The 17,046-nt window shown below is 72.6% G+C and overlaps 1 protein-coding gene across 3 annotated transcripts in view; it reads left to right on the top strand.

Annotated features, from left to right (window-relative positions):
* Positions 1-743: 743 nt before the first annotated feature.
* Positions 744-17,046, top strand: part of Fgfr3 (fibroblast growth factor receptor 3) — a 24,358-nt gene continuing 8,055 nt past the window's right edge. The window contains exons 1-18 of one of the 3 annotated variants that reach the window (XM_048363989.1): positions 744-775; positions 1,058-1,241; positions 6,641-6,916; positions 7,108-7,161; positions 8,471-8,640; positions 8,989-9,112; positions 9,243-9,433; positions 9,983-10,133; positions 11,319-11,515; positions 11,829-11,974; positions 12,113-12,234; positions 12,320-12,430; positions 12,511-12,701; positions 13,622-13,744; positions 13,840-13,910; positions 14,104-14,241; positions 14,354-14,459; positions 14,571-14,727. In XM_048363989.1, the coding sequence (XP_048219946.1) occupies positions 1,133-1,241; positions 6,641-6,916; positions 7,108-7,161; positions 8,471-8,640; positions 8,989-9,112; positions 9,243-9,433; positions 9,983-10,133; positions 11,319-11,515; positions 11,829-11,974; positions 12,113-12,234; positions 12,320-12,430; positions 12,511-12,701; positions 13,622-13,744; positions 13,840-13,910; positions 14,104-14,241; positions 14,354-14,459; positions 14,571-14,714 (2,424 nt within the window). In that variant the 5' untranslated portion in view covers positions 744-775; positions 1,058-1,132 and the 3' untranslated portion in view covers positions 14,715-14,727. Of the gene's footprint in view, positions 776-1,057; positions 1,245-6,640; positions 6,917-7,107; positions 7,162-8,470; positions 8,641-8,988; positions 9,113-9,242; positions 9,434-9,982; positions 10,134-10,765; positions 10,911-11,318; positions 11,516-11,828; positions 11,975-12,112; positions 12,235-12,319; positions 12,431-12,510; positions 12,702-13,621; positions 13,745-13,839; positions 13,911-14,103; positions 14,242-14,353; positions 14,460-14,570; positions 14,728-17,046 lie in introns of all 3 variants that reach the window. The other 2 variants (XM_048363991.1, XM_048363990.1) reach the window with 2 other exon arrangements.

Below are 17,046 nucleotides of genomic sequence, written 5' to 3'. Positions count from 1 at the left end.
CCGGGCCCGCTGGGCACGGGGACGGGCTGGCACTGCGGCCTGCTGGGGGCCCGCGGGGTCGCCCGGGCACCTGAGCCCCCGCCCTGGGGGAGGGCGCGCCCATCCGCGGCCCCGAGCCCCGCCAGCGCCCCCTGCTCCCCTCCAGGGGCAGCGGTGCCCGGCCGCTGGTTTCGAGGCTGGGGCTCAGCAAGCAGCCCGCCTCCGAAAGCGGCTCCTTTTGGGGGGCTGGGGGGTGGGAGCTCGGGCCCTCCCGGGGGTCCCCTGGGGTGTGGTCAGGCTCGGCTCCACCTGAGGGCCGCTCGGTCCCCGCGCCCGGCTTCCGGAAGGACGCCCGGCGGTGCGGGGCGGTGCCCCAGCCGCCCGGCCCCCCGGCCTGCGGGCCTCAGGCTCAGCCCCGCCGCCCGGAGCGCGTGAGGGGCCGGGGCCGGGCCCGGGGCGCGCGGTCCCACGCCCTCGGGACGGCGCGCGGAGCGCCCCCGCCCGGCCGCCCCCTCGGGCCCCGCCCCGGGCCGCCCGGGAGGGGCGTGGCCGGCGGGGGCGTGGCCGGCGGGGGCGTGGCCGGCGGGGGCGTGGCGGCCGCGGCCCGTCCCCCCTGGCTGCGGGGCGCCGGCGGCTCGGGCTCAGTGCGCGGCGGCGGGCGGCGCGGGCGGCGGCAGCGGGCGCCGCGCGGTCCGGCTCGGGCGCTCGGGCGGCGCGCGGCCGCGGGGACGGGGCGGACGGCGGGCGGGCGGGCGGGCGCACCGCGGGGGGCGCCGCGCGTGGGGAGCCGGGCCAGGTGCGTGCGAGGGACTCGGGGGGCGGCCGGCGGGGCCGGGGGCGCGGCGGGGCCCGGCCGGGCGCGGGCTTCCCGCTCCGCGGAGTTTCGCCGCCGCCCCGGGAGGGCGGGCGGGAGGCGGAGGAGGAGCGCGGCGGGGCGGAGGCGGCCGGCGCCAGGCGGCCCGGCGGCGGCGGCGGCGGCGGCGGCGGGCGGGGCGGCCGGGTCGGGGTCCGGGTCCGGGTCCGGGCCGCGCGCTGCCCTCGGCGGCCCCGCTGACGCCGCGCCGCGCTCCTCCCGCAGACTCCGGGCCGGCGGGCGGGCGGGCGGGCGGCATGCCCGCGGGCGCCGCCTGAGGACGCCGCGCCCGCGCCAGCCATGGGCGCCCCAGCCCGCGCCCTGGCGCTCTGCGTGGCCGTGGCCGTGGCGGCGGTGGCCGGCGTCGTCTCCGAGCGTCCCGGCGCGGAGCAGCGCGCCGTGCGGAGGGCAGGTAAGGAAGGGCCGGCGCGGGGCGGGCGCGGGGCGGGCGCGGGGCGGGCCGGGGCGCCGGGGGGCGCGGGTCCTGCAGTCAGTCGCCCGCCGTCGTGGGGGCGCGCGCGGCGTCCGGGGCCGCGAGGCCGCCTCGAGGGAGCGGCGCCTGTCCCGAGCTCCGCAGCCGGCGCGCGGGCCGGGGGGGGGGGGCGCGGGGGGCGCGGGGGGCGCGGAGGCCGGGGGGCGCGGAGGCCGGGGGGCGCGGAGGCCGGGGGGCGCGGAGGGCGCGGGGGGCGCGGAGGCCGGGGGGCCGGGGGGCGCGGGGGGCGCGGAGGCCGGGGGGCGCGGGGGGCGCGGGGGGCGCGGAGGCCGGGGGGCCGGGGGGCGCGGGGGGCGCGGAGGCCGGGGGGCGCGGGGGGCGCGGGGGGCGCGGGCTCCCCCGGCGGCCGGCGGCCTCGGGACCCGCGCCCCCGGGAGTTTCCTGCTGCGGGTGTCCCCGGTCCCGGGGCCCCGCTCGGGGCCAGCTCCGGCCGGAATGGAAGGCTGGGCCCCCCGGGCGCCCCCCTCCCCGCCCCGCAGCGCTGCCGGGCCCCGGCGGCCCCGGGACCGGGTGACAGGCTCCGGCGAGCCCGTCCGCCGCGCCCCGCGCCCCTGCGTGTCCCGGGCGAGGGGGCCGAGCCGGGCTCCGGAGGGCGAGGGGCGGGCGCCCGGGGGTCTGCGAGGCGCGGACCCGGGCGGGCGGGACGTCGGGGGGCCGCGAGGAGGCCCTCGGGGTCCGCGGAGGGCGCCGCGGGGGCCCTTCCCCGGGAGCCGCCGCCCCGCCCGGGCCGAGCCCGAACAGCCGCCCTTTGTGCCCGGCGGCGGCCGAGCGCGCCGGGCGGGGAGGTGCGAGCCGCGGCGGCCGGGCGGGCGGGCGGACCGGGCAGATGGCGGCGCCCCTCCCGGCCCCTTTCTCCGGCGGCGGCTGCAGCCGCCCCGAACAATGTCATTTTTTTATGAATGAAAGTGGGCCCGGCGCCTGAATGCGCGTGTCACTCAGCGGCGTGACAGAGGCCGGCCCGGGGTCAGCGCGCGCTTTGAGCGCGGGGAGGCGGCGGAGGGGCGCATTAGCATGCGCCGGCCGGCGGCGAGGACGGGGGGGGGGGGCAGGGACTCGGGGAGGGCGACCGGGAGCGGGGGGGGGGGGGGACGGGGACCCGGGGAGGGCGACCGGGAGCGGGGGGGGGGGACGGGGACCCGGGGAGGGCGACCGGGAGCGGGGGGGGGGGGGGGACGGGGACCCGAGGCCGGGGAGGGCGTCCGCGTCCCCGGCCCCCCCCCCACGGCCTCCCAGCTGGTGAGGCAGGTAGGGAGTTGATAGGTCAATAAACTTAATCCGGTTCCTTAATGAGATGGGCTGGGCAGTAAAAACACAAAGATCTCGTGAAGTTTACGGAGGTCCTGCTTGGCACTTTCCCCAGGAACATAAATTAGGGAGCAGGAGCTGGCCAGGGTCAAGAGCCGAGGTCTGCTCTGGCCACCCCAGGCCCACCGGAGCAGTTTCTGTCCTGGCCTCACTTGGGGCCGTCTTTTCTGTAGGGGAAGGGGTAGCGGCTGGGGGCCGGGAGGTTCCCCGTGCAAGGACGGGGACGTACCTACTGGGGAAGGCTGCCTTTCTCTTCCCAGGGCTGGGCCTTGCCTGCCTCCCCTCCCCTCCCCTCCCCGGCTCTGGGGCTGGGCTGGACTTTGAGCCCTGCAGGCCTCTGGGTGGTTCATTAACCTCGGATCATCCCCGCCTCTGTCCCCACTGAGCCTAGCAGCCCCTCCCCATCCTACCTGGAGACCCTGGCCCTCTCGCTAGACCTAGAGGGGCCTCAGGGCTGCGTGGAGGTGGCTACAGTTTGGGCCTGGGGTGGGTTTGGGACAGGGCTGGGGCCCCTGGTGCTGGGGCAGAGAGGTACGCCAGTGAGTGAAGGGAAGTTCTGTGAGCTGTCTGCGGAACACCCGTGGCTCCTCACCTGTGGGGGAGAGGGCTGATAATGCTGGGTTGTTTGGGGGATTAGGCCTGATAATCCCTGTAAGCCCTCATTAGGCCCGCTGGCCTCCTGGTCCGGTTTCTCCCCCCCCCCCCCCATTTTGTTGCGAAACTTTGCTTTGGAATGTGTCTTTTGGTAGGAGGGAGGTGGAAATGCAGGAAGGCTAGACCCTGAAACAGCACTTCAGGCCTCTTCTAACCACACACCTGCAATACCTCCACGCCCCGCCTGCAGAGAGTGGCCGGTTCAAAACCCCAGCGCGCTTTGTTCCCTGAGCGCAGGTCCCCCTCCTGCTCCCAAACCCAAACACTCCTGAGTCTGAGTTTGGTGCCTACTCTGCGAGCTGCCCCAGGCCCCAGGCCAGGCACGCCGCCCTCCGCTGGCTGGGCTGCCCCAGCCGGAGGTCAGCCCCCACCCCCACAAGGCTCTGGGGTAGACACATTCCTCATCGCCTGTACATTCAAGCTCACCCCACTCGCTCGTTACCAAGCAAAGTGGTCTTTCTGGACCCGAGGCCTCCCGAGTGGGCTTTGTAGGGGGAACTGAACCCCAGAGCCAGCACCGCCCTCTCAGAACACAGCACCCCTTTCTTTGCCTGTGCCAGGGGGCTGTGCATGACACGTGGCACCCTGTCCCATCTCAGCTCCAGGTGGGGTCAGGAACACTCACTAATGGGGACACTCCCTCCCAAGTGAGCCCCGCAGGCGCAGCAGGTCCCCGATGACAAAGAAAGGACGCTCCCTGGAGGCTGGAGGTCCAGGTGCCCCCGGGAGCCGGCCCGGTGGCCCGGAGGAGCCCTGCCCCAGCTCTCACGCGGGCGGGCTGGCCTTCTGAGTGTCCTCTCACGCACAGTCTCACGCACAGTCCCACGTGCTCTTCCTTTCCCGTCCCCGGCCTCTCCTCTAGCTCCCCCAGGCCTCTCCGCTCCGAAGCAATCACCGCTGCCCGAGGCCACTCAAAGCCCAGGTGTCTCTGACCTCTGCTGATCTGGCAGGCAGGGTGGGTGGACAGGTCAAGGGTCAGCTCATGACCCTTGATTAGGGACGGTCAGTGTGGTCAGTTCTCCCCAGCCTGCACCCTGCTTGCACGGCAGCCTGGGGACTGCTCTGTGCCCCCCCAACCCCCCCTTCCCTCACTGGACCAGACTAAAGCAAATACTTGTGCAGATGGCTTGACCTGTCGTCCCTGCCCAGACCAAACCGGAACCAACAGGCTGTTGCCTTTGGGCTGGGGCCTGGAGCTGAGGGTACCATGACTGGCCTGGCCTTTCCTGGCTTTCAGGGCGCCGGGGGAGGGGGCGCGTCTCAGGAAGTTCTCAGCCCTGGGTGGTCCCCACAGGACATAGTGGCCAAGGTTGGAGAGCCAGAGGTGAGGCCAGGAGCCCCCCTGAGTAGGGCCCACCCAGGGTCATGTTCTGACTGTGGGTCCCTTGGGGTGTCAGCCCTCGTGGGGCCTTGTGGGGACAAGGGTGGACCCTTCTGAGTGGCAGGCTCCTGGTGGGCATGGGGCATGTTGGGCTGGTGTATTTGGGGTGGACAGAATTGGACCTGCTGGAGAGCCAGAGCCGGCAGCTGGGCCTCGAATCTAGGCCGTGCGTCGGCAGAATGACAAGTACTGGGGTGGCTAGGGCAGCTGGGTGTGGGAAGGAGGCCTGCCCAGCAGGACCACCCACCCACGTCCCGGGCCCCAAGCCCAGCCACCCCAGGCCTGACGCCGCTCCTGGCAGGAAGGCCGGGGTAGTGGTCAGCTCTGCCGGCCGCAGAGCCCTGGATCTCAGGCCTGCGGACCCTCAGGAGCCAGGCAGCCTCTCGGCAGGGAGAGGCCAGGGACCACCTGCGTCCGTCTGTCCATCCCAGCTGCTCGGCACTCAGCCTACGGCCCTGCGGCTCTGGCTCTCACCCGCTCACCTGGTGACTTGGGGCCGGGGCCGGGGCCTCTCCTGGCCCCGCCTGGGGGCCTTCTGCATTTTGGTCTTGTTCGTGCCGTGTGGAGCACACTTGGCTCCGTCAATGCCGCTGTGCTCGCATCGCTGACTGGCCTGTCCCTCCTTCGTGTGGCGGGGCACAGTATGTCGGTCCCCCCAAACTGTGAAGTGACGGAGTGGAGTGCTAGAAGGGGGCCCTGTCTCCATTCCGCCTTCCCTTCTTCAGCCCGAGGTCAGCAAAATGCAGCCCACCTGTGATCTAAGAGGGATTTATTTATCTATTCATTTATTTTACATTTCCAAGTGGGAAGGCCAACAGAAGAACACTACCTAGTGCCTGGGGGTCAGCGCTAGGACGGAACCAGCCTCCGGCACGCCGGGCAGGGGCTGCACCGCTGAGCGCCCGCAGCTGGGCGCCAGCCAACCCTCGGGCTTGAACTCAGGGCCCAGGTGCTGTCCCCGAGCTTTTTCGCTCTGCTCCAGGCTGCCACTCCAATGCTGCTCTACCACAGCTCTACATCTGGCTTTTTATTGGGTAATGGGAGCTGAGAAGTCTCAGCGACTTTGCCCGGGCTGGCTTTACAGCGCAGCTGTCAGATCTCGTCCTCCTGAGCAGCGAGCACTGCAGGCCTGAGCCACCAGCCCCCGGCTCTTGGTGGCATTTTGAGCTGTCTCTGGGTCCTGGCTTTCAGAGCCTAGGGAAGGCCTTGGGGCAGAGCCGGGAAGTGCCCAGGCCCAGGCCCTGTTTGGGAGCAGCCCCCCTCGCCCAGACTGAGCAGCACCTGGAGGACTCCGGTCCCGGGGAGCGCGGCCTCCTCCGTGTGCGTCTGCAGGGCAGGGGCCGGGCGGGTCCCGGGGAGCAGGGCCTCCTCCGTGTGCGTCTGCAGGGCAGGGGCCGGGCGGTCCCGGGGAGCAGGGCCTCCTCCGTGTGCGTCTGCAGGGCAGGGGCCGGGCGGTCCCGGGGAGCGCGGCCTCCTCCGTGTGCGTCTGCAGGGCAGGGGCCGGGCGGTCCCGGGAGCAGGGCCTCCTCCGTGTGCGTCTGCAGGGCAGGGGCCGGGCGGTCCCGGGGAGCAGGGCCTCCTCCGTGTGCGTCTGCAGGGCAGGGGCCGGGCGGTCCCGGGGAGCGCGGCCTCCTCCGTGTGCGTCTGCAGGGCAGGGGCCGGGCGGTCCCGGGGAGCAGGGCCTCCTCCGTGTGCGTCTGCAGGGCAGGGGCCGGGCGGTCCCGGGGAGCGCGGCCTCCTCCGTGTGCGTCTGCAGGGCAGGGGCCGGGCGGTCCCGGGGAGCGCGGCCTCCTCCGTGTGCGTCTGCAGGGCAGGGGCCGGGCGGTCCCGGGGAGCGCGGCCTCCTCCGTGTGCGTCTGCAGGGCAGGGGCCGGGCGGTCCCGGGGAGCGCGGCCTCCTCCGTGTGCGTCTGCAGGGCAGGGGGCCGGGGCCGGGGCGCAGCTTGGGCTATTTGCCTCACAGCTGCCCGTTTCCCCCACAGAGGCCCCGGGGCCCGAGCCTGGCCAGCAGGAACAGGTGACCTTCGGCAGTGGTGACACCGTGGAACTGAGATGCCACTCACCCGGGGGCGGCCCCGTGGGCCCCACTGTCTGGGTCAAGGACGGCACGGGTCTGGCGTCCTCCCCCCGAATCCTGGTGGGGCCCCAGCAGCTGCAGGTGCTGAACGCCTCCCAGGAGGACGCCGGGGCCTACAGCTGCCGGCAGCGGCTCACGCAGCGCGTGCTGTGCCGCTTCAGCGTGCGCGTGGCAGGTAAGGCCCCGCGGGACAGGAGGAGCCAGGCTGGCCCGGGGGGCTCTGGGCGGAGAGGCGGGCACTCCAAGGACGTGCTGTCTGAATCACCGGCCTGGGCGGCCACCCGGGCTGCTCCGGCCCCACGGCCGGGATGCGGCCGGCCCTGGACGTGGGCCTGCCACGGCGTGACAGACACGCCTGCCTTGCAGATGCTCCGTCCTCGGGAGATGATGAAGATGGGGAAGATGTGGCGGAAGACACTGGTGAGCGGGAGTGGCACCCAGGCATACGCGGGCGGGAGGGGGCGCGTGTGCCCGCTACGGCCGGGAGCCCAGGGCATGGGGGCAGCGCGGCCGCCGGGCCGGCCTGCGCGGCGTCGGGGTGGCCTCTGGAGAGGAGCTCTTGCCAGACATGAGTAGGGGTGGATATCGGGTTCCCCGGGACTGAGAAACCAGGGAGGGGCTCCGTGGGTCCTGGGAGGGCAGGGTGCCGTGCCAGGCTGGGCCACGTGTATGCTGGGATGGTCCCAGGTGGGTGGCAGGCATGGAGGAGCAGTCGTGGGAGGACGCCCAGGTCCTGTGGCCTGGCCCGGGGCACTGGCGGGGGGCCGGGCTAACCGTGGCTGGGCCAGGCGACGCGCGGGGCTCTGGGGGCCGGGCTGACCGTGGCTGGGCCAGGCGACGCGCGGGGCTCTGGGGGCCGGGCTGACCGTGGCTGGGCCAGGTGCCGTGCGGGGCTCTGGGGGCCGGGCTGACCGTGGATGGGCCAGGCGCCGTGCGGGGCTCTGTGGGCCGGGCTGACCGTGGATGGGCCAGGCGCCGCGCGGGGCTCTGGCTCTGGGGCAGCTGAGTTCGTGATGCTGAGAGGGGAGCACGGCGGGTGGACAGCGAGGGCCATCTGGGATGGACATGGGGTGGTGCTTACAGCTGGGGGCCTGTGGGGTGTGGGGTTCAGGGAAACTGGTAACCTGCCCTGAGCGGCTGCTGAGCTTCTCGTTTTGCTTTCCCATGGCTGTCAGTACGTTCAGAGCAAAGGTCGCAGCTCAGCTGCCCACAGCCCCCGCCCCCACCCACAGGGACCCAGGATCTCCTGGCTGCCCCTGCCGCCCCGGCCCCGACGCCCCGCTGGCCTTGGTGGCCGTGAGCCGGGTCACGGCAGGGGCGCCAGGCTGGTACTGGCTGCCGGGGAACAGCAGGAGTCAGCGTGTGCGCGCAGTGCTCCCATCCCCCCGGGGGTCTCCGTGCTGCCCCCGGGAGGTCTGGGGGCAACTCCGAGGGGGTAGGAGCAGCAGCTGCTTCCAATCTTCCAGCCCCTGGGCTGAAATACGGAGGCAAACTTCAGAGGACAGGCGCGACACCGGGCCGCCGTCCCTGCGTCCCGGCCGAGGGTGGCTCCGAGGCCGGCGGGCTCTCCGGCCTGCCCAGGGGGAGCTCGGCCACCAGGCCCCGCTCCGGGGAGTCCGGGGCAGTCCTGGGCCCGGGCGAGGCTCGGGGGAGCCCGGGGCCCGGGGCGGGGCGCTGCCCCGGGGAGGGGGGGGGAAGCTGCGGCTCCCTCACGCGCGCCTCCGCGCAGGGGCCCCCTACTGGACCCGGCCCGAGCGGATGGACAAGAAGCTGCTGGCCGTGCCTGCCGCCAACACGGTTCGCTTCCGCTGCCCGGCGGCCGGCAACCCCATGCCCTCCATCTCCTGGCTGAAGAACGGCAAGGAGTTCCGCGGGGAGCACCGGATCGGGGGCATCAAGGTGGGCGGGGGCGGAGGCGGGGGGCGGGGCCGGGCAGGTGTGGGCGGGGGCGCCGCCGTGGGCGGGGCCGGAAGCGGGGGCGGGGCCTGAAGCGGGGGCGGGGCAGGGCCCGATGGGCGGGGCAGGGCGGGGTTGGTGGGGCGGTGCCATGGGCGGGGCCGGACGCGGGGGAGGGACCGGAGGCGGGGGGCGGGGCCGGGCGGGGTGGGCGGGGCGCCGCCGTGGGCGGGGCCGGAAGCGGGGGCGGGGCCGTGGAGGGGTGGGCGGGGCGCCGCCGTGGGCGGGGCCGGAAGCGGGGGCGGGGCCGGAGGCGGGCGCTCACCGAGGCCCCGCCCCCTCCCCCGGCAGCTGCGGCACCAGCAGTGGAGCCTGGTCATGGAGAGCGTGGTGCCCTCCGACCGCGGCAACTACACCTGCGTGGTGGAGAACAAGTTCGGCAGCATCCGGCAGACGTACACGCTGGACGTGCTGGGTGAGGGCCGGGCCGGCGGGGGGGGGGCGCGGGGGCGGGTCGAGGGCGGCCGGGCACGGGGCGCGGCGGTCCTGCCCCGCCCCCCCCCCCCCCCCCCCCCCGCCCGCTGACCCGGCCGCCCCGCACGCAGAGCGCTCCCCGCACCGGCCCATCCTGCAGGCCGGGCTGCCCGCGAACCAGACGGCCCTGCTGGGCAGCGACGTGGAGTTCCACTGCAAGGTGTACAGCGACGCGCAGCCGCACATCCAGTGGCTGAAGCACGTGGAGGTGAACGGCAGCAAGGTGGGCCCGGACGGCACACCCTACGTCACCGTGCTCAAGGTGGGCGCCGGGCGGGCGGGGCGGGTGGGGAGGGCGCCGAGCCGCCGCCCGCCTCGGCCCCGCTCCGGGCCTCGGCCGCTCCGCGCGGCGCCTCTCGGGGCGGAGGCCGTGCTGCCCGGGCCTGCGGAAGGTCCCGGGGCCCCGGCGCTCTGCCCGCGGCCTCGTCCGCTCCGGTGGGGACAGCCGGGACACCGGAAGCAGAGGCCAGGTGCTCGGGTGGGCGGGGAGCCGTGCGGAGGCCGGCGCGCCAGCCCCCGGGGGCCCTGCCCGGCGCCGCCCGCCACGCGCCGCCCTCCCGAGGCCTCCGGGAGCCCCGCAGTGGACGGGCGTGGGGCCATGGCTGCCTCGGGGCCTGGGGCTCTAGCTTTGAGGGTGGACAGACGGGAGGAGGCTCCTCCCTCAAAGCCGTGCCCGCCACCGCCCTGCCGTGTCCCCGCACCCCGCGCCCAGCCAGCCCCTCCTCCGCGGCCCTCCTCCCTGCCTCCTGTCGCCTGTGCCCCCCCGGGCCGGCCCGAGGGCACGCCTGAGCCAGGTCTCTTGTCCCCGCAGTCCTGGATCAGTGAGAAGGTGGAGGCCGACGCGCGCCTCCGCCTGGCCAATGTGTCGGAGCGGGACGGGGGCGAGTATCTCTGTCGGGCCACCAATTTCATAGGCGTGTCTGAGAAGGCCTTTTGGCTGCGCGTTCACGGGCCCCACGCAGGTAACGACTCTGTCCCACGCCTGCTTGGCACGCCGAGCTCCAGCTCCAACGCCCTGGCCGTGTGTGTGCCTGCCTGCACGCCCCGCACGCCCCTTCCCGCTAGCTCACACCAGCGACGCCTGCTCCTCCCGCGGCCCCCACGGCACGGAGAGCCCTGGCCACCTCTGCGACTGCCTGCTTCCAGCCCCCCGGCCCGGGCCGGCCCCGCCCGCACCCCCTCCCGCATCCCCACAGTGCCCTGGGAGCCCGCTCGGGGCTGAGCCTCACGCTGTCTGAGCACCCGCCTCTCACCCCGCCCCTGCCCTGGACTCTGCTCCCTGCCCACGTCCGTCTGTCCGTCTGTCCCCATCCTCCTCCCCCCTCCCCCCCGCTAACTCTGCATGCCGCCTCTGCGTGGCCCCGTGCCGTCTGCACTCCTGATGCTCACCCGGGACAGAGGACGCGCCGGTGGAGGGACTGGCTTCAGGCAGGGCCCCGGGCCCCGGGGCAGTGGTCCTGGCAGGGCCCATGGTGGCAGCCGAGGCGGTGGTGGCGGCGTTTTCCTTGCAGCCTGGCTGGATCCTCCCGGCGTGTGGACCGTGCCGCCGGGAGGTGCTGGTGCTCGCCTATCGCGCTCTGTTCTCTCTTTGTAGACCGCGGGCGCTAACACCACCGACAAGGAGCTAGAGGTTCTGTCCTTGCACAATGTCACCTTTGAGGATGCGGGGGAGTACACCTGCCTGGCGGGCAATTCTATCGGGTTTTCCCATCACTCTGCGTGGCTGGTGGTGCTGCCAGGTACTGGCTCCTACCGCTGCTTGCTCTGCACCTGTCCTCTTGGGGTGCTGGCTCAGGATCTGCCAAAGCTGCCAGGATGGCCGGGGCCCCGACCCCCCCGAGTCCCTCACCCCGGCCTTCTGGCCCTCGCCTGGCCCCGCGGGGCCGTCCCTCCCCCTCCGCGGGGGCCCGTGGCCTGGCCTCGCAGCGCTGGCATCTCCTGGCCCCTGGGTGCTGGTGTGGGTGCTGTTGGCTCTGCCTGCTCCTCTTCTCCTGGGTCTGGCTCCTCCCGACCGACACTGTTGGAAGCACCAGGGCCACCAGGGTGCTGAGGTGAAGGCCCCAGCTCCGAGCCCCCCGGGCCTCCGCCCCCCACCGGTGCCTGTGGCTCTGGCCCGTGGGGGGCTCCCGACACGCCTGTCTTTGCAGCAGAGGAGGAGCTGGTGGAGGCCGACGAGGCGGGCAGCGTGTACGCAGGCGTGCTCAGCTACGGGGTGGGGTTCTTCCTCTTCATCCTGCTGGTGGTGGCTGTGACTCTGTGCCGCCTACGCAGCCCCCCCAAGAAAGGCCTGGGCTCCCCAGCCGTGCACAAGGTCGCCCGCTTCCCGCTCAAGCGACAGGTAACAGAAAGTAGATACCGGGTTTCCAGTGGCCTCTCTGCCTGCCCCGGCCGCCCACGGCCCCCCTGCTCCATCCTTGCCTTGGGGCCCTCACGCGGAGGGGGAGCCGCGGAGTCCAGGCCTGGGCCCCGCGGAGATGCTTTTCCCTGCCCCCCCCCCCCGTGTCTGTTCTCCACCCCGAGCCTCAGTAACCCTGGGCAGCAGGACACGGAAATGGGAAGCCCCCCCCCCCCCGCCGTGGGTTAGCTGTCTGTCCCCAGGGGTTGCCCCACTCTGCCCCGTTGTGTGTCACCAACCTGCCCCCTGCCGACCCAAGCAGGTGTCCTTGGAATCCAGCTCTTCCATGAACTCGAACACGCCCCTGGTCCGCATCGCCCGGCTGTCCTCCGGAGAGAGCCCCATGCTGGCCAACGTCTCTGAGCTCGAGCTGCCTGCCGACCCCAAGTGGGAGCTGTCCCGGGCCCAGTGAGTGAGGCCGGGGTGGGGGGGCTCGTGGGGTCCGAGTGAGACAGGAGGGGGGATGGCGGGACCCGCGCGGACAGACCCCTGGGGCCGGGCCGGCCCGGGCCGCCGCTCAGCCCCCCCTCCGTGCCCCCGTGCCAGGCTGACCCTCGGCAAGCCCCTCGGGGAGGGCTGCTTCGGCCAGGTGGTGATGGCGGAGGCCATCGGCATTGACAAGGACCGCGCCGCCAGGCCCGTCACCGTGGCCGTGAAGATGCTGAAGGGTGAGTGAGTGGGGAGCCAGTGCGGGGCAGGGCGTCGGCCGGGCCGCGGGGGTCCCGGCCGACGCCCCGCCCTCCTGTGCCGCAGACGACGCCACCGACAAGGACCTGTCGGACCTGGTGTCGGAGATGGAGATGATGAAGATGATCGGCAAGCACAAGAACATCATCAACCTGCTGGGGGCCTGCACGCAGGGGGGTAGGCACCGGGCCGGCGGGGCGGCGGGGCGGCGGGGGGCTCCCCCCGCCGGCGCCCCTCTGAGCGGCCTGTGTCCTCAGGGCCCCTGTACGTGCTGGTGGAGTACGCGGCCAAGGGCAACCTGCGGGAGTTCCTGCGGGCGCGGAGGCCGCCGGGCATGGACTACTCTTTCGATGCCTGCCGGCTGCCCGAGGAACAGCTCACCTTCAAGGACCTGGTGTCCTGTGCCTACCAGGTGGCGCGGGGCATGGAGTACCTGGCCTCCCAGAAGGTGAGCGGGGCTGGGGCCAGGCCCGGAGGCGGGGCTCCGGGCTCGGAGGCGGGGCTTGGCCATGGTCTGGCCTGGAGGCGGGGCTCTGGGCCCAGAGGCGGGGCTTAGCCATGGTCTGGCCTGCAGGCGGGGCTCCAGGCTCGGAGGTGGGGCTTAGCCATGGTCTGGCCTGCAGGCGGGGCTCCAGGCTCGGAGGCGGGGCTCCAGGCTCGGAGGCGGGGCTTAGCCATGGTCTGGCCTGCAGGCGGGGCTCCAGGCTCGGAGGCGGGGGCTCCAGGCTCGGAGGCGGGGCTTAGCCATGGTCTGGCCTGCAGGCGGGGCTCCAGGCTCGGAGGCGGGGCTTAGCCATGGTCTGGCCTGCAGGCGGGGCTCCAGGCTCGGAGGCGGGGCTTAGCCATGGTCTGGGCTCCAGGCTCGAAGGCGGGGCTCAGCCATGGTCTGGCCCAGAGGCGGGGCCTGAGGTCCAGGGGCGGGGCTTAGCTATGGTCTGGCCCGGAGGCGGGGCCTGGGGTCCAGGGGCGGGGCTTAGCCCTGGTCTGGCCCGGAGGCGGGGCCTGGGGTCCAGGGGCGGGGCTTAGCCCTGGTCTGGCCCGGAGGCGGGGCCTGGGGTCCAGGGGCGGGGCTTGGCCCTGGTCTGGCCCGGAGGCGGGGCCTGGGGTCCAGGGGCGGGGCTCAGCCCTGGTCTGGCCCGGAGGCCGGGCTCCAGGCCCAGAGGTGGGGCTCCAGGCTCGGAGGCGGGGCTTAGCCATGGTCTGGGCTCCAGGCTCGAAGGCGGGGCTCAGCCATGGTCTGGCCCGGAGGCGGGGCCTGGGGTCCAGGGGCGGGGCTTAGCCCTGGTCTGGCCCGGAGGCCGGGCTCCAGGCCCAGGGGCGGGGCTCCAGGCTCGGAGGCGGGGCTCAGCCGTGGTCTCGCCTCCTCAGTGTATCCACAGGGACCTGGCCGCCCGGAACGTGCTAGTAACTGAGGACAACGTGATGAAGATCGCGGACTTCGGCCTGGCCCGCGACGTGCATAACCTGGACTACTACAAGAAGACCACCAACGTGAGCCCGGGCCTGGGGAGGGCGCCCCCACCCCGCCCCCTCCCGCCCCCCCAGCAGGGGACATGGCCACCAACGCATCCCACTCTTGCCCGCAGGGCCGGCTGCCTGTCAAGTGGATGGCACCCGAGGCCCTGTTTGACCGCGTCTACACCCACCAGAGTGACGTGTACGTGTCCCCTGTGGGGTGGGGGCACGCGGGGCAGAGCCGGGGCCTCGGCCTTGTGTTCCTGGGGCAGTCTCCCTACCCCTCACTGGGGACACTCCCGGCGGGGCCCCCCCCCCCCCCGCACCCTGTGGGCCGCGTCCTGGGGCGAGGGCCGGGGAGCCGCTGGGCTCACGCGCCTCGCTGTGCGCCGCAGCTGGTCCTTCGGGGTGCTGCTGTGGGAGATCTTCACGCTGGGCGGCTCGCCGTACCCCGGCATCCCCGTGGAGGAGCTGTTCAAGCTGCTGAAGGAGGGCCACCGCATGGACAAGCCGGCCAACTGCACGCATGACCTGTGAGCGGCCCCGGGGCGCCCCCGCCCCCCCCCCCCCCCCCGCGGGAGAAGGGCTGGGTGGGGACGGCAGCCCCGGAGCAGGTGCGGCGCCCCTGAGCACCCTCGCCCCCAGGTACATGATCATGCGGGAGTGCTGGCACGCGGTGCCCTCGCAGAGGCCCACCTTCAAGCAGCTGGTGGAGGACCTGGACCGCATCCTCACCGTCACCTCCACCGACGTGAGTGCGGGGGCCCGGCCGCGCCTCCCCGGGGCTGCCCCGCCTCCTGCCCGCCCGTGGGGCGGGGGGGAGCGGCGCCCCCGCCCGCCCTCAGCCCCGCTTTGCCCACAGGAGTACCTGGACCTGTCCGTGCCCTTCGAGCAGTACTCCCCGGGCGGCCAGGACACTCCCAGCTCCAGCTCCTCGGGAGACGACTCCGTCTTCACCCATGACCTGCTGGCCCCCGCCCTGCCCGGCGGGGGCCCCCGGACGTGAGGGCCGGGCCACTGTGAGACCGCTGCTGGGATGGCCGCCGCCGGCCGGGCCCGGTGCCCGCGGCGGGGCCGGGCCGCCCCGAGCTCTGCTGCCGTCCGGCGGCCTCCTGACCGGCCGGTGCCAAGAGCCCCAGCGGCCCTGATTCTAGAATGTACCATCCCTGGGGACCCTCGCCCCTCACTGCCCGCCCAAGGGAGGGTCGGGCTCTGTGTCCGAGGTGGACCTCAGCCCTCCGGCGCCCAAAGCCGAGCCTCCCGCCCGCCCCGCACCCGGCACCTACCCCGGGCAGTGAGTCTCAGGGCGCGCCCCCGGCCCCGCCCCCGCTGCCCACCCCGCCCCTCAGACTGACATACGGGTACCTGGAGGGAGCCTTCACCTTCCGCCTGAAAGGTTTATTCCAGAAGCGAGTGTACATTTATATAAATAGATGCTGTGTATGTGATATATGTACGTATATATGAGCGTCTGTGGACGAGGAGGAGGCCGAGGCCGGGGCCCCGCGGGGGACTCGCGGGTGAGGCAGGAGAAGAAGAGGGCCCCGAGGGGCGTTTCTGGTGCCGCAGTTTTGTTTTAAAAATTGTACCTGGACCTGTATATTTGTAAAGCTATTTATCAGCCCTCCGCGCCCCTGCCCTCCGCCCCGCATTCGTAGAGTTTAGCCGGCCGCACGGCAGAGAGAGATTTTTAAGTTTTAACTTATTAACACCTGAGGAGGTCTGCGCCTGCGTGGGGAGGGGCCGCGGCCCGCGCCCTCACAGGGGTCCCCGTGAGCGGCCCCGTCTCCCCCTTTGCAGGGGAGTTAGGCTTCTAGAGGCTCTTTCTTTAGGAGATTTATTTTTTGAACTTCAAAGTGAGCTGGTATTTTCCTACAGATTGTTCTAATTATCGCGTGTTCCAAGCAGGTGCCCGCCCCGTGCGCAGGCGCAGATGTTATTAGATGTTACAGGTTTATATATATATATATACCTATATATATATCTATATATATATAATTTATTGAGTTTCTACAAGATGTACTTGCCGTAGGCTTAACACTTCTGACGCAATGCTTCTAGACTTTTCTAGACTTTAATCGCCTGCACCGCTACGTTTCAAAGCTCGGGAGAGAAAGCCGTGAATTGGGTTTTGTTACTTTTTGTACCGTCACCGGGCCTCAGGCTGTCTCCGGCTGGGCGGCGACCAGGACAGCTCTTCTGGGGCCCAGCTGCGCCGTTTGTCCACCCACACGGGAGACGTGATTTTTCTTAACCCAGCCTGTGTACTTTCCAAACAATAAAGAGACGACTGGTTCCATCCCCCGCCTCCTTTGCCTTCCTTCCGGGTCGCCCGCAGCCCTGCCGGTGTTGGTGGCACGGGGAGGAGCGGAGCCCGCGGTGGCCCCCGCGTCTCGGGCTCAGGAGCCGAGCGCCCGCCCCCGCGCGAGCCCGTCCACATCTCCACGCGGGCTTCCGGCTCCCACGTCTGCAGAGTCCTGAGTCGGGGTGATGTGCGGCGGGGGCCCCGTGTCAGCCAGGGCAGGGCCCGAGGCAGCGCCCACAGAGGGGCACGCTGCGTGCAGACGGGCTGAGTCTGCCCAGCCCCTCGGGCCCTGTGGGTTGGGGGGGCCGTGCCGAGGCCCCTCCAGCCTCTGGGGGGGGGGGAGGCTGAAGCTGAGCCTCCACGCCGAGCGAGTGGCAGCAGGTAGGCCCAGGCCTGCTCCCGCCGGCTCCCCTCCCCTGCCACGCCCGGCCACCGTGTCCCGGGATGGCCCCTGGATCCCTGGGCAGACGCAGACATGCTGGACCTAAACGCCTCCAGGACAGACAGGGCAGACAATGGCAGGACGGCGGGCCAGGAATGAGTCGGGGAGGCCTTCCTGGAAGAGACAGCTCCGGGGCCCCCGGGAAGGCAGCCCCCCTGGGACGAGGCCCGTGGGAGCCCCGCTGTCTGGGTGGGGATGGCGGGCAGGGCTTCGGTGGCGGGCATCGGGCGCTCCAGCCTAGGCCCCTCCACGATGGCTGGCTGCTTCCTTCCGCCATGCCTCCAACACCCAGCCCCACCACGAGGCTCCACGTGGGACCCGGAGGCTGGCGCGGCTGTGCGGATCCCTGGGGAGCGGCCAGCATGGATCCTGGCCCTGGACGGAGTGCACCGGAGGGCAGTGAACGGATGCCAGGCGGGGGGGGGGGGGGGGGGCGGGGCAGCGCCCGGCAGGCTTCCACGAAGGAAGGGCTCTGCCGCCAATCAAGGTGGCCGCTGCCTGGGCAGGCGGCGTGTGGGCTCGGCGCGCCCTCTAGTGCCAGGCTGAGCTCAGTCCCGTCCAGCCCGGGCCCGCGCGGGCCTCGGCGGGCCC

Source organism: Perognathus longimembris, chromosome 16 (assembly GCF_023159225.1).
Source record: "Perognathus longimembris pacificus isolate PPM17 chromosome 16, ASM2315922v1, whole genome shotgun sequence".
Lineage (NCBI taxonomy): Eukaryota > Metazoa > Chordata > Mammalia > Rodentia > Heteromyidae > Perognathus > Perognathus longimembris.
Note: the sequence above shows the minus strand (reverse complement) of the source record. Positions and strands in the feature narration are given on the sequence as shown.